Here is a 23,993-nt window from a genome sequence, read left to right as displayed (position 1 = left end):
TATTGGCAAAAAAACAATCAGACCACCAAAATAACTTAAAAAAAAACAAAAAAAAGAAAGAAACTAATGAAAATGGAGCAATAGTTATTTTTGCTTTCTCTCAGCAAGCACCAAAAATTGTTAACAAGAGGAACGAAAAAGTGGTCAAAGATTCCATTTGAATACTAAACAAATATTTAAATAGTCTTATTTCCAGTCTCTTTTTGGGAGAAGAAATGATTAAAAACAAAACTATTTGTTCAGTTGCCATCAGTTTGTACAGTGATTCAGTATGTTTACAACTATATTCATGTACATGAAACACTTCTGAAAAAGGATGGTATAATATACTCCCCGGCCTCCCCCAGGGCAAACTGAATGACTGTCTGCAGTGTCTTTTTGCATCACCATAACATCTTTAATACAAAACAAAAACATGTTTTTATCTAATAATTCCTGTAGCTTCAAGTTTTATTTCCAAAAAATAAAATTAAATAATATATCTATATATAAAAGACAGTTTTTCCTTGTTTTTTTCTTATAAAATAAGTCTCGAGATATATTGCCACCTGGTTCTGATGCGTCCCCTCCCCCATACCCAGCAAGCCCAACCTTTTGAGAAAAATAGTGAGCATGTGAATATTGTGTCCTCTCCATAAAAAGCTAAATGACCAAATTTAAACTCTTTCAGATCACACCTCTAAATCAACTTGGTCTCGTCTCCCAACATCGTGCAGGTTCACGTCTTAACTTTTCAGATTGTTCAGGTGTGACTTGTTGCGATAACCCCTCCCTCCCGAAAACCTTGTCAAAAATACACAGAAAAGGCGCATTGGTGCTTGTGACCTACCACACCCTACACTGTACCTTTTAGAAAAGAATCTCAATACTGTACAGTAGCTCAGGAGTACTTTTGTAGTTGTTTTTTTGTCTTCTTTTTTTTTTTTTTTTAACAGATACAGCAAATATCCAATCAAACAAGAGGGGGAAACAAGCAGCAGAAAATAATTGATCTGCTCGTAAGGTTCTTAAAGTATGTACAGTCGTTTGTTTTTTTACATGTTTAACTTTCATTACAAAAACAGTATCTAAGTCCACCATCTCTTACTTTGTACAGTACTAACATTGAGTTAAATCCTGTGGTTGCCGGACAGTCATGAGGATGAGGAACAAAAGTACTGAAAGAGAAACCGTTGGGATGGGATACAGGCTGGATCTTTCTGAAACCTCTGCAGCCCAAAACAGACAACTTTATCGACCTCTTCTCCACGTCACAGTTCATAAACAAGGCTGTAATATTATGTACACGCGCAACCTCTGAATATCGGCAAAAGGGGCACAATATTCCTCTGACAGCGAGAAGAGTGGACATCAACAGTTCATCGGGGGTGGGGGGGGGGAGTCAGGATAAGGAAGGTGTGGTGCACATTCATAGGACATGGAGGGTGGAGAGGTGGCCCATGGGTGCAAGGATTTGTTCTGCGGATCTGGCCATTTTTGTTGTTGTTGTTGTTGTTGTTGCAGAAAACATAGAACCAAACCCACAGTCAGTGTCCCACTCCCCCAAAAACACTGAGGTTTAATTCAAACCTAGAAACCCGGTGAAAAACAAACAAACAAGAAGAAAACTAACTAGGAAACCTGTCAAAATCAAACTGCATTTAACGCACCCTCCCTCCCACCCATCATATAAAATAAATTCTATATATATGAATTGTTGCAGTCGCTGTAAAATGTACATCGATGTGAAAACGGATTCCTGCAACAGAAGATATGTTGATGCTTGTATGACGATCCATTAACGGAAGAAAAAAAAACAATAAATTCAGAAATAAAATATACTTACTCTCTGCAATATAGATACAATTATGACTGGGTATTTGAGGAGGAAAACAAAACAATAAAAAAGGTACATCGTGTCAACTTTAATTTTTAGCCACATTTAAAATCTTAAAAATATTCATAAAAAGGCAAAATTCTCAGTCCCCAAAAATATTGTGTCATAGACTAAGGAAGAAATATCTTCAACCTGAAACACTGCCCTTCCACCTTTTTGTACACAATTGGCAAAAATATATAGATATATATTAACAGCAATAACTTACCATTGTTTTAATTTATTCATTTATTGACTTCTAAGATTTATGTTGCATCTCCCATAGGAAGGAAGCTTCAGTTCTTATTTATACATCACAAAAATATTTAAATAAAAAATAAAAACTTCTAAAACCCCAAAAGCAGTAGTCCCGCCTCGCTCTCCTTTCATGGCAGTTTGTCATTTGGGGGCAACTGATCAGAGCATCAAGACAGAGAGACAGTATGGAGTCAAGGCTACATATGGTCTAAACTGTTGTGGTTAGGGTTCGTTCCAAGCTCCTGGTTGTTGTTGTTGCTGCTGCTGCTGCTGCTGCTGTTGTTGTTGTTGTTATTCCCACCCAACATGTCCGACTGCCCCCCCGGCCCGCCATGCATCCCCGTCATCCCACTCAGCTGAGACATAATGGAGTTCTGGTCCGAGCTGAACTGACCGGGATCTACCGAACTACCCGGCTGCTGCTGAGACAACGCTTGCTGTTGGGGTTGTGGGGGCTGGGGTGGCGCCATACTGGGGTGATGTTGGCCTAGATGGCCCGGGTGGGGCGAGCCGGTTTGCGGGGAGATGCGGTGAGGTGAGGGCTGAGGTTGGGAGGAGGGCTGCATGCGTGGGGACGGGCTGGAGTGCGGAGGCTGCGACTGCGGCCTCGGCGAAGGCTGCGGCGACCTGACCTGACTGCTGAGCGACCCTGCTGGACCTAGTCCTCCTTGTCCTTGGTGGTGGGGGTGGGGGGACTGCGCCATCTGCTGCTGGGGACTCATGGGACTGCTGTGCTGGGCTGGAGAGCCCCCACCAAGATGCTGCTGCTGCTGCTGCTGCAGGAGCCTCTGGTGGATGTTCTGGTGAAGCATGCTTTGGGGCGTCTGTGGCGGTGGGGGCCCGCCACCCCCTCCACCACCTTGCTGTTGCTGCCCCTGCCCTGGTCCGCCTTGTCCAGGCTGGAGCGGAGGCCCTCCTGGTACTCCCGTGCCTCCACCGGGCCCTCCGTCTTGTCCTTGAAGCCCACTCATTGAATTTTGCTGCTGCTGCTGTTGCTGCTGCTGCTGCTGCTGCTGCTGCTGCTGCTGCATCTGCATCTGATGCTGGAGCCTTTGATGGAGCGCTGCAGCTACTTGTGACATGGAGTTGGAGTAGCCTTGCTGCGGGACTAGCTGTCCCGGCCCAGCCTGTGGTCCTCCCTGCTGCTGCTGGGGACCCCCCACGCCTCCACCCCCAGGCTGGGGTTGGGACGAGGGGGGCATCCCTGGCTGTCCCTGGCCAGACTGCATGAAACCTTGCTGGCCTTGCTGCTGTTGGAGTCCTTGAGGTTGCTGGAACTGCCCGTGGTTTCCCATCTGTTGTTGTTGTTGTTGTTGTTGTTGTTGTTGCTGCTGCTGTCGTTGCTGCTGCTGCTGCTGCAGGTGTCTTCTCATCAACAGCTCTCTGAACTGCGGAGTCATATTGGTAATGCTGCCTTGTTGCCCTGTTTGCATTGCTCCCTGCTGTTGCTGTTGTTGTTGTTGTTGCTGCTGCTGTAATGCAGCCATTTGCTGTTGTTGTAGATTGCCAGGCAACATTGGGCGCTGTTGTTGTTGCTGCTGCTGTTGCTGCTGCTGCTGTTGCTGTTGTTGTTGTTGTTGTAACTGCTGAAGCTGAGCCATGGTGGGCATATTCCCTCCCCCTGCTCCACCTTGAGCAATGTTCATCCCTGGCTGGCTCACGTTGACCTGCTGTTGTCCATCCATGTTAGCAAGTTGGTTAACCCCAGGCCCTCCTACACCAGGCAGCACTCCAGCAGCCCCTTGGAACCTCACACCTCCAGGGCCCCCTTGTGGAGGCCCTCCTGCTCCTCCAGGGTTACCCGGACCACCTTGATACCTGGCTGCTCTCTGCCTGATAAAAGCAGCCATGAGGGTCGGGTTGGAACGAAGGATGTTGAGGACTTGCTGCTGTTGAAGGGGTGAGCTTGGAGAGCGCAGCGTTCTCAGGAGGTCTTGTAGTGCTGCCTGGGGAAGATTTCCTGATGCAGCTGCAGCTGCTAATGAATTCGGTGCCCCTGCTGCCCCTCCTGGTACACCCATTACTTGCATCATCCCACGGTTTCCTGGTTGCGGCTGCTGCTGATTAATTTGCTGCTGCTGCTGCTGAGCAACTCCTGGCTGCTGTTGTGGTGCCATGTGAGCCATCATGCCTGGTCTTTGTTGTGGGTTCATGGCTGGACCGCTAGCACCCCACTGCTGGTTTGCTTGCTGAAGTTGTCCACCACCTCCCTGCTGGACTTGCTGGAGCTGCTGCTGGACTTGAGGTGGCAACTGCGACTGAGGACCGCCTTGCTGTATCCCCGCTAGCATTCCCTGTTGCTGTGGGTCTAACATAGTCCTGCCAACAACTCCCTGAGCCTGGGGGGACATGCCCTGGGCCCCAATGTGGGGCATGCCCATCTGGGCCTGGGTGTTCTGGTGGTGGGGATGTTGGGGTATCATGCCCCCCTGTCCCAAGCCACGTATCTGGGCTTGAGCCTGGACCTGAGCCATCTGTCTTTGGGTCTCTGCCAGGCGCTGGATCTTTAGGGCCGTCTCTACAGCAGCCAGAGGGGGCCCTTGCTGCTGGCCTTGACCAGGCATGGGCCCCTGGCCCTGGTTGGGTTGTTGCTGCTGCGGTGGGGTGGCTGGACCCAGGCCAGGTTTGCCCAGCGACTGATGGAGAGGGGAAGCCCCAGGCGGTCTGGGGTTGTACGGAGGCAAACTACCAGGGTGCTGCTGCTGGACATTGGGAGGCTGCTGCTGGAGCTGAGGCACCATCTGCTGCTGAGGAGAGTTCATCATCCCCCCTCCACCTGCTCCTCCCACCTGCTGAAACTGATGCAGATGGTGTTGAGGGGGCATGGCACCACCTTGTTGCTGAACCTGCTGTTGCTGGCCTGGTGATCCCATTCCTCCCATCCCACCCATCCCAACTCCTTGCTGCTGAGAAAGGGCAGGCATGTTCAGCTGGGTGGGCGTTTGTGGCGTAGGCGGCTGCGTGCCCACAGACGTAGGGGTACCAGGAGCCGTATTGGGTCCCGGAGAAGGCAGGCCATTGCCCCCAGGAGCTCCTCCCGGAGCAGGCTGGCCCACCCTCTGCATGCTGGCCATCCTCCTCCGTAGCATCTGGGCTTGCTGGAGTCTGTGCTGCAGCTGCTGCTGGCGGAGCTTGTGCTTGATGTTCAGGCAGAACGGAACCGGGCACTTGTTCTCCTGACAGTGCTTAGCGTGGTAGCAACACAAGGCGATGAGCTGCTTGCAGATGGGGCAGCCACCGTTGGTTTTCCTCTTGCAGCTTTTGGTGTGCTGAACAACGCGCTTCATCTTCTGGCAGGACGGCAGAGAGCAGTTTGCGTTTCGACACTGGCAGGCGTGGACGAGGGACTGGATGCAGCGCTGGATGCTGAGGCGACGGGAGTCTCCGGGGCTCTGGGTGGTTGCGGCAGTCTGGTTGCTGCTCTCATCATCCAAACCAAGGCCTAACTTCTCCATCTTGTGCACGTGGCCCTTAGTGTTGTAACACGTGATGCAGAGGTCGTAATCCTGTGGGGGATGGCATGAATAATAGTTGATTAGACGATACATAGCAGATTCTATATCAACATAATAAGTCCAATAAAGTACATGTTTATTTTTGTCATTACCACCAGAACTACCCTCCCCCTACTCACCTCACAGACGGTACAGTGGAAACGAGTCTCCACGTGGTGCTTGCACTCATTACAAGTGTAGACGAAGCGGTCCTGGCTTTGGTTATGCAACTCCACCAACATGCACATGGAGCTCCACATGGACCGCCTCAGTGAGCTGAACTCCAGGTGCTTGTCCCGGGCCAATGTCAGGAAAGCGTCACGGCCGTCCATGAGGTCACATGCCATCAGGGGATCCGGGTCCGAAATAGGGGGCAATGCATTTGCCATGGGTGCTGCGATCAGCCGGATCACGAAGAACACCTAGAACAGGAAACGAGAGGGGCGAACAGATGAGGGGACATGGGAAATGTGGTCTTTTAAAAACCAATTCCACTTTGTGCGAGAATTCAGTAAAATCTTGAAAATCCAGTCAATAATTGAGCTTTTCTCCAGTCCACGCATTCCACTCCTTCAGTAAATTCATTGAGAATGATAATATGCACGCATTTAAATAAGTATGAGGGAAAAATTCTTACCTCTTTGTGTTTTTCCATAGTGGCATAGAGTTTCTGCGAAAGGTCATTGGAGACATTGGGCATCCCTGGCTTCTTCTTATTGGCTCGGCTCAGGCTGCTCTTGTTCTTACTCGTCTTCTTGTTGTTCTTCTTCTTTGCATTTTTACTGTCACCTTTTGTGTCCTGCACAACAAAGAAAAGGAATATCAATATTTACCTGATAACAAGCTCAGGTGATTACATACTGCTGAAACCTTTTTCCCCCAGCCCCTCTCTCACACAGCTAAATATATACAGTATATATCAACTCATTGACAGATCGTAGCATTCTTACATCAATACTCTCATTGGATGTGCTGTTCTCCTCTCTTTTCCTCTCCTCCTCCTCTTGCTCCAGCTCTTTGATGCTCTCCTCCAACACATTGGGCCAAAAGTCTCCCTCAAAGTAAGGTAGGTCCTTGGCACTGGTCAATCGATCATCTGTCGCCTGCTTGAAGACATCCTATTGGAGTAAATTGGAAAATAAAGTTAGTGTTTTACAACGATAGTATCCAAACTAGTCATTCCTATAAGCTCTACCGTTAACAATCTCAAAAAGTACCATTCCTCCAACACATACAGGAATAAAGATGAATACTGCCTCGCTACCTTGAAATCGTGCACTATCCGCTCTGCCACAGCCTTGTCTAGCATCTTCTTGTACCACTCTTGGAGGCGTTTGGGCTTTGGGATCTTCTGATCTGCAGGGTGACAGTGGAAGATGTAGTCGTCCCCTTCGCTTGGTGGGCAGGCCCAGATGTGCCCAGTGGTGTAGCTGAGGAGGACATACGAGAGGCCGTACACAATAAGCTAAATTCATTTACAGACTTAAAAGTAAGCTTTGTGATAGGACATGGCAGATATCAATTTTCATTCACATACTTATGACCAAAGTAAATGATCTGTGAGCAGCAGCACTCACCCCAACTTCCTGACATATTCCAAGTAGCCAATGAGGACTTCATGGTAGACTGCCGTTCTTAAACCGCGAGGCCGGAAGAAGTGTACACTGTCCAGGTAGGAGATGTATACTCGCCTGAGTGGGTGAAAGAGGAAATATTCATATATCACAACAGAGAAATGTAATTTATAACAGATCTTTTCAAAAATCATTCCATACACAAGAAGAAAAACAGACGGCACTTCTAATGTTTCTAATATAGTGACGTCCTTACCTCTGGTTGGGCTGAGGGCAGTCAGATCCGTACTCTTGGACATGCATACCAAAGAAGCAGACGTCTGCTCCGTCAATGTCCTCAAATGCAAAAAGGGCTTTCGTTCTGTATGGAAAGGACTCCGACATCTCTCCGCTGTCCACAAATCTGGAGACGAGAACATAAAACATCTAAAGTTACCGACTGTAAAATAGAGCAACAGAAGACATACCTGCATTGATCAAATATTAGCCAGCTACTCTGTACCGCGATCTCACTTTCAAGTCAAGCAAATATTTGATTTGATTCTGAATACTAAAACATTTCTTAGAAAAATGACACAAAATTCTGTAAAAAACAAAAAAAACAATCGTGTTTCATGATAAATGGTGACACAGGCTTGAACTTTTGCTAAATCTGTTCATGTATTTGAAACACAAATGTGGTTGTAAGCAGCACACTAGACTGGGATGTCTTGTACCTGGACTTCATGCCTGGTTTGACCTCCACCACTTTGTCAGAGACGTGGACGACGCGAATGAAGACTTCTCCAGCGCCCGTGTGGGTCTGACGCTTCAGGAAGTCATTCACCCGTATCTCCAGGTAACTGCCCAACTTTGTCTGGGGCAACCCTGAATCGGGGAGAGCAGAGCATTTTTTGTTTAGTTTAGCTGCTAAAAACAGCAGGGAGAAGAATAAGCTATGAGAAACCTGATTTGGTATTCTGTTGAATCCAGATATGAATATAGGTTTACTTGTTACATTGAGTCTGTAATGGTGACGACATGGGATAAATGTGCGACAGGCAGTTATTATTGATTGATTGATTAGGTCAAATGAGGGATTAACACAAGTTCAGTATCAGTTTCCTGTATGAAAGGGATATCCACGCATTAAAAAAAAAAACAGGATAAAATGGAATAGAATCCCAAGATGCATTGCAACTTACTTTTGGCAGAATACTTGTTCTCTTTCCTGGTCTTGTTCGTCTTCTTTAAGCAGCCATCACATACAAATCTATGAAGAAAAAAAAAAAAAGGTAATTTTAATTACAACAAATTTCTTTTTTGCGTATGACATCAGGACTTTCACACGAACCTTCAGAAAACCTGGAATTATAAATTGATACTCACCCCGATGGCCAGATTGTTTCATGGTGCAAGACACAGATCTGATGCATCCTGCGCCCACAGTCCATACATTCAACAAGCCTGAAAGGAGAGACAGAGATGAAGATACACATTACATACATGAGTCCTTGAAAATAATTTGCTTTCATCTTATTTCCCAAATGCTAATATTTGACAAATAGCAGACAGTTAACTTACAATTCAGGGTCCAGCGAGTCATTCTTCTTCTTCTCAAACTGTTCCTTGTTTATCGATCTGAAATGAATTAAGAGGGAGTATTACAATATGCAGAACAACAGAGAGGCACTGGTGTCGTCACTGTGGACTGTCGCACTGCCAAAATGAAATAATACTATATGGACACTCAGCATTACTATTACACTATTTCTAGAATTGGATTCAAGTTGTGGGTCCGTAGGATTGTTTCCAACTCCTGATTTAAACATTTCCAATAGCTCTCAATTCATTCAAAAAAAGTTAGATGTAATAATTTCCAAAACTCACAACGTGTATTTATCTAACGAAATATTCATCGGCAATCCGTATTTGTTGGTGTCAGTCAGAAAACTGTTTGCTCTCCCGGCTCGCACAAAGGGAGACACACACCTGTATTCAACGGGGCAGTGCAGCAGCGATTAACTACACAGTAAATCACATCTATAAGCACAACAGCAAGAGATCAATGTCATTGGTAGGGTGATTACATCATAGAATATTAATACGATCATTTGACAACCTACAATAGAAGCTTTCCTAAAATACAGCAATAACAAGAGAACTGTTGTGTACAGGCTACGTCATCTGTACCTGCTGGAAAAGTTTAACTGTCTAATAAAATAAAATGAAAACAAGTAGCTAATACTATCAGGAATGTGGCTGGAGGATGATCACTTTTCAAATAGATACAATGACTTTTAGCTGGAGTTGCCTTGCTTATTGAATAGACGAATACTCACGTCTGCTGCTGGGTGGGGTCGTCGCCCAAGGAAACCGTCTCACCCTGGATCTCGTTGAAACACTTTTCGCAGAAGTGGTACCTGTCAGCAACAAGCCCAAATTTTGGTGAACTACACCATTCCCCGCAGCACAGTCAATCACAGACAGCGGCACGGGAGGGCAGTCACCAATCGGTACAGGACATGGGCAAGCAGGAAGTGGGAGCGCAGGACAGCAGGAAGTCGTCATCGCAACAGCCAGTCATGATTTTGAGGGGGGGGGGGGGGGGGGGTTTTTTGGAAGCGCATGGTTGTTAAAGGAAAAAAAGAGCAAGCCAATGTTGGTATTACAGCCAGGGACAAGACGAGATGAAGTCCAAGACAACACACAGCAGAGAGCCGAGGCAAAGCACAGATTAGCAGTTCAGACGCGAGAGGATGAGCAACAACCACCACCATCACAGCTAACGGAACAGGAGCAGAATCAACAGGAGCTAAACGTGATGTGGTAACAGGACATAATACACACACTGACCAAGTAGGCACAGACAACTGTTCAGCTGTTCATTCATACAAGCAGTTCATTTTAAAGTCGGTCCTTTCACATTAGGTTTTCATGGGTGTGTGAAATCCGACAGGAAGAATTAAAAATAAATGATGTGTGGAATCTGAAAGGAGCGGACCACCATGTTGGAAAAAAACAAAGTTAGGATTTTTGTCCATTATTGCAGCTTGTTCCTCAAAGAAAAACGCCCAAATAACTTTATGCAAAGGCTCAAATGGCACTAGCGAAAAAAGAAATGTTCTTTTAAAAGAAATTTCAAGCATTGTGCACTGAGGTGTTATTTATAGATCCGTTTAATGACACCAAGAACGACTTAAAGAATGCGAGCAGATAGGACCGACTGTTAAAATGCCAGTGCTTTAGGCACCACATGAAGGTATAAAAACGGGGAACATGAAGTGAAGGGAAGGGAAGCGTTTGGGGGAACAAAATTAATCAGATGAAGACTAATCTGCCTCACGACAATTCAGTTCAATGTGCGCTTTTGTTATTGGTAGTCTCATTTCCCAAGTCATCTCCATTATAATCCCTTCCTCTTTTACTGATCCATCCATCTAGTCGTCCCTCCACCCTTCATCACACGGGCATTTCACTCCCTCCATACCTGTTCTGGTAGCTGAAGTAAGCAGCATCTCTGGGAATAGTGCACAGCTGCTTTCCGTAGCAGCACAGTGTCTGAGGAGAGAACTCCAGCTGACGGGCAGAAACAAAAACAAAAACAAAACAAGTTGAAGAACATTTAATCTAACTTGACAATCAACAATGGTAACTTCAGTCACATCCACCTCGGCTGATCAAGGGTAGTTTACATTAACTTGTACTGCATATGATACAATTAAAGTGAACTTAACATCATAAATATATATATATTATATTAACACTTCCGCATTCAAGCTGTAAAAACTAGTTACTTGAGCTAAATTATGTTTGGCTTAGTTTTGTAAAAAGTTTTGTAAAAAGTATTACAGCTACTGTAACGTCAAGGGCTACTCTGCTTTGTCTCTTTGTCAGAAGCAACCTTCAACCAGCCTCTCATAAAAAGGGCCAATCACTTTTGTTATTTGCCTGCAAAACCCAAAAATAGCAGAATCTAATGAGGATTGAAATGTGATATGGAGCTGGTATGCCCAAAGCCAAATTTAGCTATGAACCCACTTCACTGCTGCCACTTTCAGATGTGAATGATGGGAGTTAATTTCTACTTCTGAAACATTATTCACAACATTTACACGCACCACCTTATCCAGACACATTCTCAAAGTCGCACTCTCTATATCTCATAGGAAGATACTGCTCACCTGAAGGTATGATTACATGCTGCGCATTACCAAAAACAACGGGTTTGTTGCTAAACTTTGAAAATGTTAAACCGCGTGGTGGCATCACTTCCTGCAACTTTATCTGGACTTGATGCAGGAGAAGCGGTCCCATAAAATACAGAAAGAATACTGACAAGTGCAATGGCATATATAAGGAAAATCGTCCAATGTCAAATAATAAAATAACACTTAAATCAACAAGTCATCTTTCCTTCTTGCCCTTGAGCATCTTAACATCGAGATTTTCTCCTCGATATTCACAATAACATCGTCCCTCACCAACATGCATTTCCAATTCAACCCTTCTAGCCATTGATCGGGCACTCCGTCTCACCTTCCTCCCACAACAGTAGCCGAGGCTCTGCATGACGGGGTCGATCTCCTGCTCGAACACCTCGGCCAGCTTGGAGCAGTACTTGTAGACTCTGGATGTTTTGCGGTTGTACAGCCAGGCGTTGTTGAACATCAGCCAGATGTCGTCCACATACTGCCAGGGCTCCTGGAACTGACCTACAACCGAAACACAAAGCACGGGATGATGGAATGGAAAAAAAAAAACGTTCCAAACTGCACACAGTTGGCTCATTGGAGCATCTCTTATAAACAGGCTAGAAATCTGCATATCATGTCAAATAAAATAGAGACAGAATACTGTATATAGGTAATAAGAAAAAAAATGTCATCTTTAATCGTGGTCCATTATATTTCCCAGGAATGACCAAACCTGGTCTTGTCTGAACTAACCTGTATCCAGCTTTCGTTTGATAGTAGACAGGTCCATGGGGGTCTTCACAATATCAAAGTAGTCCTGAAAGAACACAATGGGCAAGTTTTAAATTGAGCAGTTAAAACCTTTGGCCCAGTTTTACGTGTCACGTAGACAAGTAAAGCAGAGACGTATGGAAACTACATCCTGGTAAATATAACACAACTAACAGCAGTCAAGAGATGAGGAGATGTTGGATTTGCGCACAAAGTCTCACAAAGTTAGGGAACTAAAAGACGGTAAAGCCAGTGAGGAGAAGAACACATGGTGAACACCGACAGAGACAGTGCAGTTTATACATGGCACAGGAACAAATGCATCTCAACCTCCGCGGGATACATACAGGTATGCACAGCAGTTGTGGGTCTACGGGCATTCTGAAGGGCAGAGACTCTGGATCTTGTCGGTAGAGAGATTCGAGTGTGGGCATCAAGGCCTGACGAAGCTCCTCTGGTTTGAAGACTGGGATGAAATAGAGATCAGAGAGGTGAATGGGATGAAAGAGTGATCATTTTACACCGCTTCTGTTACAACTTTGAATTCTACGACAAAAAAAGTGAAAACTAAATTAGCTGTTTCAAAAGTAAGCCTAACCCTAAGCATATGAGATCAGAAGTAAAGTAAGAACTTAAGTCCTCCTTACTCTTCTTTTTCACTGGCGCCTGTGTTGTAGACGAGTCCGACGTCTCCTCTTCCTCCTTCACCTCCTTCTTTACCTCTGGTTTCCTGTCTTCCATCTTGACGCTCGCCGTCGGCATCGTCGTTGATGTTTCCATGGGAAGCCCTTTACCTCCCTCTCCGGAGCACTCCTCCTTTTTCACCTCTAACTTCACAGGCTTTTCCTCCATCTTGATGTTACTGAGCTTTCCTCCTTTGGAGCAGCTGCCGGTGTCGCTCTCGTCCTCATCGTCCTGCTGCTTGATCTCCTTCTTCGAGTCGAGGTTGGCGGTTGAAGCGTTCGACTGTGGCTGCTGGGAGGAAGCGTCCAGGCTGCTGACAGAGGCTGGAGTAAGCGCCTGACTGTCCGCTGGAAATGAACCCTTTTGGGACAACTAGAGAGAGAGAGAGAGAGAGACATAGAAACAAACTCAGGTGCATGGAAATAGTAAATAAGACATAGTGATACATGACGGTGGAAAAGCAATTAAATGACTCTGACGAGATAAAAGGTTAATTTTAAAGAAAGGTAAACAGGCAAAGCGCGGGACAAACCCAGACACCAACAACGGTAAAATGTTTGGTCTCATGATGAAGACCAAGTGATGTTTAAGCATTCAAGTATCTAAAGGGCTAAATCACACTGACCGGAGTGCGTGGCAGCTGAGCACCATGCGGCGTTGAACCGGAGGCCAACCCAGGGTGAGATGGAGTGGTCGAACCAGAACCCATGTGCTGCTGCTGGAGAGGCTTGTTGGAGCCGGGGCCCTGGCTGAGCTGGTTCTGCTGGGGGGCTGAAGGTGGACCCAGCTGTGGTGCATTAGGGGTGTGCGGCTGTGGGGTCTGGGACCCGGCTAGTCTGGGGGGCGTTTGGTGAGGAGTGGGAGATCGACTGTGAGCAGGGGAGGGTGAGCCACGCATGGCTGCCAAATGGGGGATGGAGTTGGGTTGCTGGCTTGCGTTAGGTGGAGTCATCGAGGAAGCAGCCGAGTTGGGACCTCCGCCACCCACGCTCTGAGGACCCATGGGCCCCATTGCGGAGACACCACTGGGTCCACCGGCTGAACTTGGCTGTGATAGAGGACTAGCAACTGGAAGAGAGGGAGGAGTGCCCATCTGCGTCTGAGGGATGGAAGAGGATGAGGGTGAAGCGAGGGGGTCACGGATGAGAATGGTGCACAGGAAGAGGGTCAATTAAAAAGGTATAGTTCAAGGACATGATAAGTTGTTTAACTCAGTCCTCAATTGTATAATTTTAGGCCACCTTACCTGTGGCATGCCTGTCTGTGCTCCAGGTTGGGCCATCCCGGGCTGAGGTGTCCCAACTCCTTGTCCTGAGCCAGGAAACTGTCCCTGGGACAGATACTGGTTCTGCAGCTGGTTGACGTTAGGCTGCCCCATCCTGGGTCCGACCATTCCCATCTAGAGGTATCAAAAAAATGCCAATGCAACTTTTTCTGCCAAACCATTTGACTGGTTAAAGCGGCATTCTTGTTAGCTAGTTTTTAAACAATTCATTTTCCGTCTATTTTGAGTGGCAATGCTTATGATTTTCGTCCTTGTGGATTTAGAATTTCTATTGGAGTGGAAACAATGGAAATGTGCTTCACGGTTTCGTAGTCTGGAGTATTTCTGTTGACACATGAGCTTCAATTGTGTTTATGGGCACAATAAAAGCAAAACTAGGTGATGAATTGGGTGTGTTCAGTACTGACCTGGTTACCAGATGCTCCTATGGGGAGAGGAGGCGTAGACCTCTGGCCCATAGACTGCATCCCCATCTGATTGAACTGATTCATACCTGACAGAACACAGAGAATGTTATAGTACAACACATAACATTTAATTTGGAAACCACACTACATATTGTATTTTGTCCATGCATGAGCACATGTGCCGTTTCTTATTGTTGTGTAAGTGAAAGCAGTGTCTCCTGGTTCTTAGCGGTTCTTTACCTGGGCCTTGCATCCTGTTGACCATCTGATTTGGTCCAGCTGGTCGCACCATTGATGGGTCAGGGAGGGGACCGTCTGTAAGAACAGAGACAGTAGAGTTAGTGAATCAAGCTGTCATCTATAGACACACGAGAGAGGCAGAGGTGGAAATGCCCTAACAAGCATGTGTGGAGAAGTCTGTCCAAACTCTGGAATGTTTCATCCTTTTGTTGGTTTTGTTTGGAAAAGATCTGGGTCATTTGGACTCATGTATCAACTAATGACTGAACAACCTGGAAATGCAGTCTCTTTCAAAAAAGATCTGTGGGACAGTTAATTAATAATGTGTGTAAAATCTGAACCAACTCAAGACACAGACTGACACAAGCTACTCTATTGAGAAGACCGAGCGTGACAAAACTAACTGTTAAAACACTGGACAAGGTGTAACGCATGGCAAAAGTAACAGATGAATAATGGGTTTCACGTTAACTCCCCTTCTCATGTTTAACATTTTCCGATCAAGTAGGACAACTGTCCAATAAACAAGCTATGAGCAAGTCCATTCTGTGGCTTTTAAAATCTAGTGATGGCACCCGTAGTCCAATACACAACACAACCTAAATCTTGAAAATTGTTGAAAAAACGTTCTACCAAATGCAGTATAAAGAGGACATCAGGACATACAATATGACACAAATAATGCTGCGGTGACAAACCGCAGTCCCTGAGGAGATTCACAGCGATGCTAAAATGTTACACGTTTAACATTGGCTCATCAAAGTCTACATATGCTGCATGTCCACTCACTTGGAGGCAGTCCAGTGGGGGACTGGCCCATGCCGGCAGGACCGATGCCCAGACCCTGCTTCTGGAGCCGGGTCCTCCTCTTCTCCTCCAACTCCTTCTGGATCTTATAGATCTTCTCCGCTAGCAGGTGATAGTACTCAGCCTGTCAAAAAGAGGGCAAAGTAATAAGGGAAATGTGGCGAGGGAGTAAACTTCTCCAACATGGAGGAGCAGTAGAAATAAACTCTTTGTAAATCTACTGTTGAAATAAAACTACAGTAATTGTTTTTGAGGACCTCCAACAGCAACAGTATAAACAAACAGGAGATGTTTTATCTGCTGCGGTAAACTTGAAGTGATTCACAAGTCAAGCTCGTACACTGTGGGTTCCTTACCTAGGTCTAACAACTGTGTTGAACAAATTTTGAGTGGCTGGCTTCAGCTGCAAAATGACAGGAACACTTCCCAGCAGTCTCTCCCTTCTTTTCTGTAACACACTGAGCTGAAGAGGAGAGGGCAACTTACTCTACTGTTGGCCGACTCGTACATGTCTCCCTCAACCTTTCTGGCGTAGGCCACCAGGTTCTCCATTCGACGGTCCTTGAGGGCAGCGGGATCTGGAGTCGGAAAGATGGCCTGAACACTGTGGGTGTGAGAAGGAAAGCAAAAAGAGGAGAAAGGGAAGTTAAAAACAAATGCAACTGTTAACTCCGGTCTCAGTCAAAGTATTGCTTAAACACAAATCAGACAATTTGAGGGTCTTTGAGAGCATTTCTGTGTGGCTACCTGTGAGGCTAGCGGCTCCACTACATGAGGCATTACCCGGCAAGTGTGCATGTATCTTTGGGAAAGTTCCAGTGCATAGTGCTAGCCATGGTGTTTATTGGGGTTAACGTTACGGTTCGTCTGCAATAAATATCTTTATTCCGCAGTTCTATTTATTTACTTTCACAGTTTACATGAATTGTAAAATGAACAACATTCCCAACCCACAACGAGCATCCCGTACACCCTGCTGTGACTCGGAATAAATTGGATCTACTTTATAGAGGAGTTTACAACATGGTAACGCAAGGTGAGATTCAGAAATCAAAAAGGCCTTTAAGTCATAAGGAGAGGTTAAGCAGCACATCCGTCCAAGACCCGCAATAAATATCTTGTCAAGCTCCACATATAGTCCCGGGTCTATGAGATGACTTTACTGCCGCTGAAGAGGAATAAAAATCCTCATGCACGACATTGCCTCTCCGCCAGCGTTTATGGCGGCTTGCTAACGTTACTAGCAGTTATGTGTGAGAGGCACAAACCGGGGCGACAGGCAGCCAGCTTAACTGAACCTTTTAAAAATCCAAGCGCCTATTACTGTCTACACTCTAACACTTACATATTGTTAGAAAAAATAAACACTTGTAGAAACATGATACGACAGCAGGAATGTGATTAAATGTACCGTGCAAAGAACTAGCGTGGAGCTCCTCTTTAATACTTACAGTTTGTGTACCAAGTGGTTTCGTAGGTCCTGCGTGATGTCCTCGTGCCAGCTTTTCCTCATGCCTGAGGAAGAGGGAGGGCCTGCTGTGGGCATGGACCCCACCCCACTGGCATCATTCAACAGACTGGGAGAGGCAGAAGGGCGTCATTTTAATGATTAACTTCTTTAAAAACATAGATGTGTGTGCCCTGGTCAGTTGTAGCTATGGCAGTAGCTTCTGATTAAGGTGTTCCCTCTTACCCTTGGGTGTTCACATTGAGGTGCATCATGGTATCCTGCAGCAGGCTGGCTTGCTGGCTCTGAGGGGAACCCCCCACACCTCCATTGACTCCCATAGGATTCGTACCTACACAGGAAAGGACGGGAATTCATAAGTTTGCATTCCTTTTGTTTCCCTACTAATAACAACACGGTTCTATACCTTGCCCTTTGAAAGTTCCTTCTGGCTATACCTGACTGCTATCAAGTCCTTTAACGAAATGATTGTCTGGACTAAACCATCAGTGCTATCAGAAACAGGGAAAGGTACATCTTTCTAAAGCGTGAAGCAAGTGAACTGACCCATTGGGTTCAAAGTCCTCATGCCAGCCGGGCCTTGCAAACCTTGGTTGGACATATTGGGCTGGGCAGTTGGGGCCTGGATCTGGTTGCCCTGGTAGGTGAGGCCCAGGGCTGCGTAGGCTCGTTCTATGGAGCTGGGGTCGATCTGGCTCGGCGGGTTGAGGTTGGGAGTACTTGGTTGGCCACCAGGTACCGCCCCAAGAGAGCTGCCCAGACCTGCAGCGGCTGCACTGAGTAGAGCTGTGAGGACATAACAAGAGAGGAGAGGAGAGTGTCAATAATGCATCTGATCTCCTCTACAGAATATGGAAAAAACTAAGCATAAAAAAAAAACCTGGAACTGAATATTTATGCAAAACCTCAGCCAAAAATCATATTATCATTTGGTTCACTGTGGATTATGTTTAGCTCCAGTGAAGCTATATGTCATCACAATATTGTTTTTCTATATTAACATATTTGCAAAATCCCAGAAATAAAATTGATAACATAATATGACGACAATATTTTAGCGTACGGCGTCGTGTGAAAAGGGAATTTATAACGTTATTTGGTCAGATACAGACACTCACACTGCGGGTTCCTCTTGTCTCCAGCATTCTTCAGTGGCAGGCAGACAGGACAGTCGTGTCGCGTGCAGTTCTTCCAATGGGAGATGATCTGCCTCGATGATGCACAGTGAGGAACTGAGGATGAGAAAGGGCAGAAAGACAGGTGGAGTTGGGAAAAAGAGAGGTATATGAGGGAGGGGAAAGAGGCAGGAGAACAACAACAAAACAAAGTGAGGTCATGGAAAAAAAAGATTAAATGAAACTAGAGATGCCTGTAACCCAAAAAGAGCTGCTGACACACAGAAAACTGTTACAAAGTTACCTCATGCTTTTATCTTTTTAGTGCTACCCCAAAACAAACATACTAACAAGTATTGTCTGTGTAGCCAGAACCGTAGATATAGATTATGCCTCCTGCCTCATTTATCTAAGAGCTTTACCTTCGCTTTAGGCGACATATTCCTTCATTACGAGGAGCTCAGCCAGTGTAGTTAACTTCTCTCAGCTCGACAACCCCAGGTATCAAATCAGTGTCAACAATATGTCAACCGATACACGATGGCTTCCTTAAGTGTGAATGTTGTTTTTTTTTTTGGACAAAGTCAATATTTCTTAACTGGATAAATCAAAGATGATTGTGATCTCATTGGGTTTGTTGATTATAACATGAAAGAAAAAAATACTCTAATGTCTCTGTTACAAGCGTGCTTGTCAAACACGGGGACATATCATAACTATCCGCTGAGTGCAGGAGCATGCAGCGTCCCTTCAACTCACCCTGACAGGACTTGCCGGCCTGGCAGTGAGTCATGTGATTGAGGACGTTCTTCATGGTGCGGCAGTGGGGCAGGTTGCACTGCCGGACTTCCCCGTTGGCCTGCTCCCGCCGCTGGCACTTGTGAGCATGGAGCAGGAGCACCAGTTGCTGCTGGATTAGCTTGCGCTTCTCCGGGTCAGCCGTGGGTGGTGCTCCGGCAGCAGCGGATGCTGCCGAGACCTGGGCGCCGGGACCAACCAGACCTGCCTGAGCGTTGGGCAGCATCCCCGGGGCTCCTCCCACAGGTGCACCAGAGGGACCGCCCACACCTGTTTGTGATTGCTGGGAGCCCTGGTGAGTGAGGTAGGGGGGGATAAGAAAGGGTGGTGTGGATGAGACGAGGGCAGTAAACAGATAAGACATAGGGAGAGGTAAGGCAGAAGGCACCATTGAGTAGGGAGGGGAGAGGAAGAACAGTATAAGAACAGTGGAGACGGTGTTAAATTACAATAAGAAGTGAGTAAGTTAGGTCAAAAGAAACAAAGAACTCAGAGAGCAGCACAGTGGTGCGAAAGTTAGGATGGAAGAGATGAAAGACAAGTGAATCATTTCTAGCCGAATCTGCCTACTTGGTAAAAGAATTATAGTAAAACTCATGCTTGCATCTGACACAAAAATGTTTATCCACAGAGTTCGTATTTGTTCCCTACCATGGCGGCCATTCCTTGCATGGGCTGGTTCTTCTTGTCCACGTTGAACTGGGCCAGGCTGTTGCCCAGAGGACCTTTGTTCTGCAGCTGAGGGCCCAGCCCTGCGCCTCCCAGACCTTGATTCCCCTGCCCCGTATATGGACTTCCAAAAGGGCCCCCTGGGTTCCCCATCATCCCCATCTAGCAATAAAAATGGAAAACGTGGAGAAAGGGATTTAGTGAGAATGATGAAGAGATATGAAGAGTAGAAGAGAGGGACGTAGGACACGTCAGGCATTTTAACTTTGTTGCAACCACATTGTGCATATCTTATCAGTAATTGCATTTTAGCTGCACATGCAACAGTATTTTGCGTTCTGGCGGTTTGCAACACAATCATTCAGTGTTTCCCAAAGATCTCAAATCTGAGCTGTTAAATGAGCGGGACCTGTGGACATTTCTTCACACCACGACACCTTCAAAGCCAAAGTTTCCATCTCCCAAAAGAACTTGTGTTTTCCACTTGCGCTTTCTACTGCTCAAGTGCAATTAAGCTACCCTCTGATGAAAAGTGAAAATGTATTTCGAAATCAGTTGACCGCATTAAGTAATGTGTAATTAAATGATCAAAAACAATCTAGAAACCGTGCAAACCAAAAGTTAACAGCCACATAAGCAACGGTAGTAGCGAGCAGTGTGTAATAGCAATCTGACATGACTAGTTCCTCTTTTCTTCCTGCACACTGAATTAGTTATTTGAACTTTATTTTAATCCCTGATCCATTCCTCATCCGTACCCCCTGTTCCCCCTTTAGAGGGTCCACAGCATTTTTCTTTTCTCTACCTAACCTGGAAACCCTCCCACTGCTTTTGATCTCTATGGCTAACAGCCGTGTCTCCACACATTTATTGAGCAGCAGCAGCAGCCTTCCACTGCAAATTTTTTACTGTCACTCCCGAGGGACTGTCAATCAAGGGAGAGCAGTTTTGTGCCACTTCAACTCCAAGCACAAGCCTGAATAAATCCATGTTTCTGTTTTAAAAAGTAACGTTTTGGGCAGAAATAAAAGGATTTGAGCATGAAATGGAAGATAATGCGTGTTCTACAAATTACTATTAAGGAGAAAAACATTGTGTTCTTGAAACACAGGATTTCAATTTTCACCCAATATGGCATTTACAACCTTCGTATTTTGTATAAATTCCATCACAATTTCGGAAGTGAATGAAACGGTTGATATGAAGTGTTAAGCCATCTAAAGCCTAATTGAAGGAGCCCCTACCTTGTTCATTGCTCCCGGTTGCTGGCCTCTCATCCCGGCCTGGCCCCCAGCTCCCTGCTGCTGTAGGGTCTCAGCCAACAGGTTGATGTTGCCACCCATCCCCTGATTCCCAAAGCCCATCCTGGGGGAGCCATTCATCACCTGGCTCCCAATCATGCCTGGCTGCTGCTGTCCGTTATTGCCTTTCTGCTGCGCTCCCATCATGGCCCTGTTCATGCCACCCATCATTCCAGCTGCAGCATTCTGTTGCTGCTGCATCATGTTGGCCTGCTGCTGAGGGGAGAGGTGCTGCTGCCCCTGGACCATCATCTGCGGAGGCCCCTGGCCAGGAGATCCCTTCATGTTCGCCAAGTGTTGCCCCATGGCGCTGGGGCCTCCCGGGCTGCCCATGGCTCCTTGGTGCCCTTGTTGGGACGAGGTGGGTGCCCCTGAACGCAAAAGCTCGGACAGTTGTTTGTGCTTGGCCACCGCATCCTGGCCTCCACCAAGTCCAAGTCCCATTCCTCCTGGCCCTCCACTGCCTCCTCCAGGACCCAGCCCTGCAGGTCCCCCTCCCAGAGTAGTGTGCAACTGGCTGAGGTCCCCACCATTGACCAGGCCTGATTCATTAGAGCTGATGAGCTCGTCTGGGAGATCATGCTCCAAGTCAAACAGTGAGCCGAAATCTAAAATGGAGAAAAAATGCAAAGTTTAGGTGGAGAGGGTCAATGAGATAGGAGACAAAGATGAAAAGGAACATAAAAAAGGGCCACAGCCATGTTAAACATTTATAATCCTTAATTTTTCAGCATGACACGAGCATACTTGAGCAAACAATTTTCCGAAATGAATAACCATCATAACTGAGCACTAAAGTTCAATTGAGATCCAGAAGAACTTGCACGTGTCAAGCTGCATGCACAAACATATATGCAAACACACACACACACACACACACACGCGGCCACATGGCTTGGTCGCACAGAGAATCCTTGGACAGTAAAGCGATTCAACATGTTGCAAAGACAGGTTGGTACAGACAAGGTGACGAATGGATGTAGAAGTAACGCCACAAAATGGAGCCAGGTTGGTCGAGACGACACACTCACTGTGTCAGTCTGTATCCAGAGATAAACAGCACACCGCTCGGGCAATCAAACAAGATACATGATGTTGCCCCCCCAAAAATTAAATTCTTAAAGTACAAAATCTGATTTAGTCTTAATTGTCACTTTTGATGGTCAGTTGCCTTTGTTTCACTTTAATGAATTGGGACTAGGCTAAAATATGATGGATCTACAATGAAAGAATGACAATAAACTGCAGTTGCAGCCTTAACGTTTAATGAGCTAAATCTATAAAATTAACAAATCAGTTATCAGCAGCAAACATTATTTACAAGATGCTTTTTGGAGGTACAAGCACAGAGTAATACTATGCAAGGAACAATTGCTCATATCATTCTTCTGAAAGTGTCCTATGCTTTTACTTCTCAACTATAAACACTGTATGGCAGTGTCACAAATACTCTTAGAAGACGATCAATTTGAGTGCAATAAATTGCCCCCTTAAACAGACCCCTTTCTTGTCAGCACTCAAGGTATATCATGCAAGGTAACGTAAATGTTTGCAACGTCTGGAGGATTAAACCGTAAATGTCCCTTTGCACAGATGCCGACCTGCCCAGAGAGACAACTTTAGCTTAGTGGACAGCCCAAGATGCAGCTGTTCATTTCCAAAATGAATGATTCAGTGATTAAATAGACTGTTTTATGTTTGAAGCAGAAGCAGTATTTGCTTGCTAACTTGCCTCGCTGGTTAATATCGCAGTGGCAAGACATGGCGCTGTCCATGCTCCACAGTTGTGCTCTCAGGCCACTATTCCAGCTGCTGTCACACGCCATCCACAAAAAAACAAACCAACAATGGCAATTTGAGCTTAACAATCAGTCGGACCTGTGGGCCTAAACGTGTCGCTCGCACAAGGCAAGCCTTACCACCATCGGCCACCTCTGCTTTGACTAACACTACCAAACGGTAGCAAACGTTAGTTGGGAAAGGATCTGAGTTATGATGGGGCAACACAACTGAATGCTTTAGACGCGTGAAGCCTTGAAAACTCGAATAACAGAATATGGGTAGCTGTAGCTGACTGTCAATTTGTCAAAACTATAAGACACCAACAACTTTATTATAAGTTGGCTTGGCATTGAGTTATTATACATCATCAACCCGGCTAAAGTAGCCATTAGACACGGGACCGTCAGTTGAGCACCCGCATTCGGTTAGCCTAGCGTTAGCTTGAATTGCTAACTGAGCTACCTCCGGCTAAAATGGCTGTTAGCATGCAAGCTAGCTGGGGAGCTCTTCTTCACGTCCGACACACACTCACTACTAGCAAGCTAACGTTAGCAAGCTACGACAAAAACAGAAGAGTAATCCCGCGTCTTCTCCCTCCCATAAGTTAACCCAAGCCACCAAAAAACAACAAACTTAACTAATAACACCGTAACAAATTATATCTTAAAATAATACTTACCATTTCCATCGCTGGCGGAGGCGGAAAGTGCCGGAGACGAGAGTTTAGGCCTCTTGGCTGAAGGCGGGCCAGAGTCCAGAACGTTCTCGGCCATATTTTTTCGAAATAAAAATATATAAAGTATCCACAATTGCAGACGTTTTCACGCCCTTAGAAGCTCATTCCTTTTCGTTTCCAATATTGCGACTTTTCCCCCTCCTTTTGGGGGACTAAGAGGGGGAAAGTCCCGTGTACAAATTACTCCTCTTTCCCTGGGTTCGCCTCTCGATTTCAGCCTCGGCGTATATCAACCCCCCTCCCTCCCTCGTCGGATTTTTTGTTCTTTATAAATTTCTGCCAGCGGAGGAGGAGGGGGTCGGTGAAAGTAAAGAGGGAGACACACGCAACGGCTTCCCTCTTAACTTACACAGCCTCTTTGGATGTAAATAAACTGTCCCCGGTTCTCTCTCCCATGGCTACATCCGTCATTTCAACCTCCTTTCCAGCGGAGTCTGGATGGAGACAATGTCGGGCAGTAAAGGCTTGTTTGCCTGCGAAGTGATGGTTGTGCTGCTGGTGGCAGCGGGTAAGGATGAAGAGATGCAAATTAAAAAAAAATAAAGCTGACAAATGTGCAGCTGCAATGGTGGAT

General features: G+C 46.1%; 1 protein-coding gene across 5 annotated transcripts; it reads right to left on the bottom strand.

Moving 5' to 3' along the window:
• Nucleotides 1-1,889: 1,889 nt before the first annotated feature.
• ep300a (EP300 lysine acetyltransferase a) lies at nt 1,890-23,690 on the bottom strand. Of its 5 annotated transcripts, none has more exons than XM_076093238.1 (32): nt 23,363-23,690; nt 20,845-21,509; nt 19,583-19,762; nt 18,893-19,223; nt 18,131-18,250; nt 17,565-17,804; nt 17,244-17,349; nt 17,002-17,127; nt 16,037-16,154; nt 15,533-15,674; nt 14,744-14,818; nt 14,504-14,589; nt 14,058-14,210; nt 13,437-13,910; nt 12,775-13,183; nt 12,475-12,593; nt 12,110-12,173; nt 11,700-11,875; nt 10,651-10,739; nt 9,503-9,583; nt 9,051-9,152; nt 8,745-8,801; nt 8,550-8,627; nt 8,366-8,433; nt 7,898-8,048; nt 7,438-7,584; nt 7,185-7,298; nt 6,872-7,037; nt 6,558-6,725; nt 6,245-6,406; nt 5,748-6,029; nt 1,890-5,619 (listed from the first exon to the last, which is right to left on the bottom strand). In XM_076093238.1, exons 1-32 carry the CDS (start codon nt 23,454-23,456, stop codon nt 2,311-2,313), a joined length of 8,652 nt encoding a protein of 2,883 aa, XP_075949353.1. In that variant the 5' UTR covers nt 23,457-23,690; the 3' UTR covers nt 1,890-2,310. The 5 variants fall into 5 exon arrangements, with proteins under 5 accessions (XP_075949353.1, XP_075949355.1, XP_075949356.1 ...); XM_076093240.1 differs by having other exon boundaries at nt 18,137-18,250; XM_076093241.1 differs by having other exon boundaries at nt 17,607-17,804; nt 23,363-23,689.
• Between the last annotated feature and the right edge of the window lie 303 nt (nt 23,691-23,993).

Source organism: Anarhichas minor, unplaced genomic scaffold (genome assembly GCF_050575085.1).
Source record: "Anarhichas minor isolate MPS153535 unplaced genomic scaffold, ASM5057508v1 ptg000017l, whole genome shotgun sequence".
Taxonomy (NCBI): Eukaryota; Metazoa; Chordata; class Actinopteri; order Perciformes; family Anarhichadidae; genus Anarhichas; species Anarhichas minor.
The sequence above is the reverse complement of the archived record's forward strand: the minus strand, read 5'-3'. Positions and strand labels throughout refer to the sequence as shown.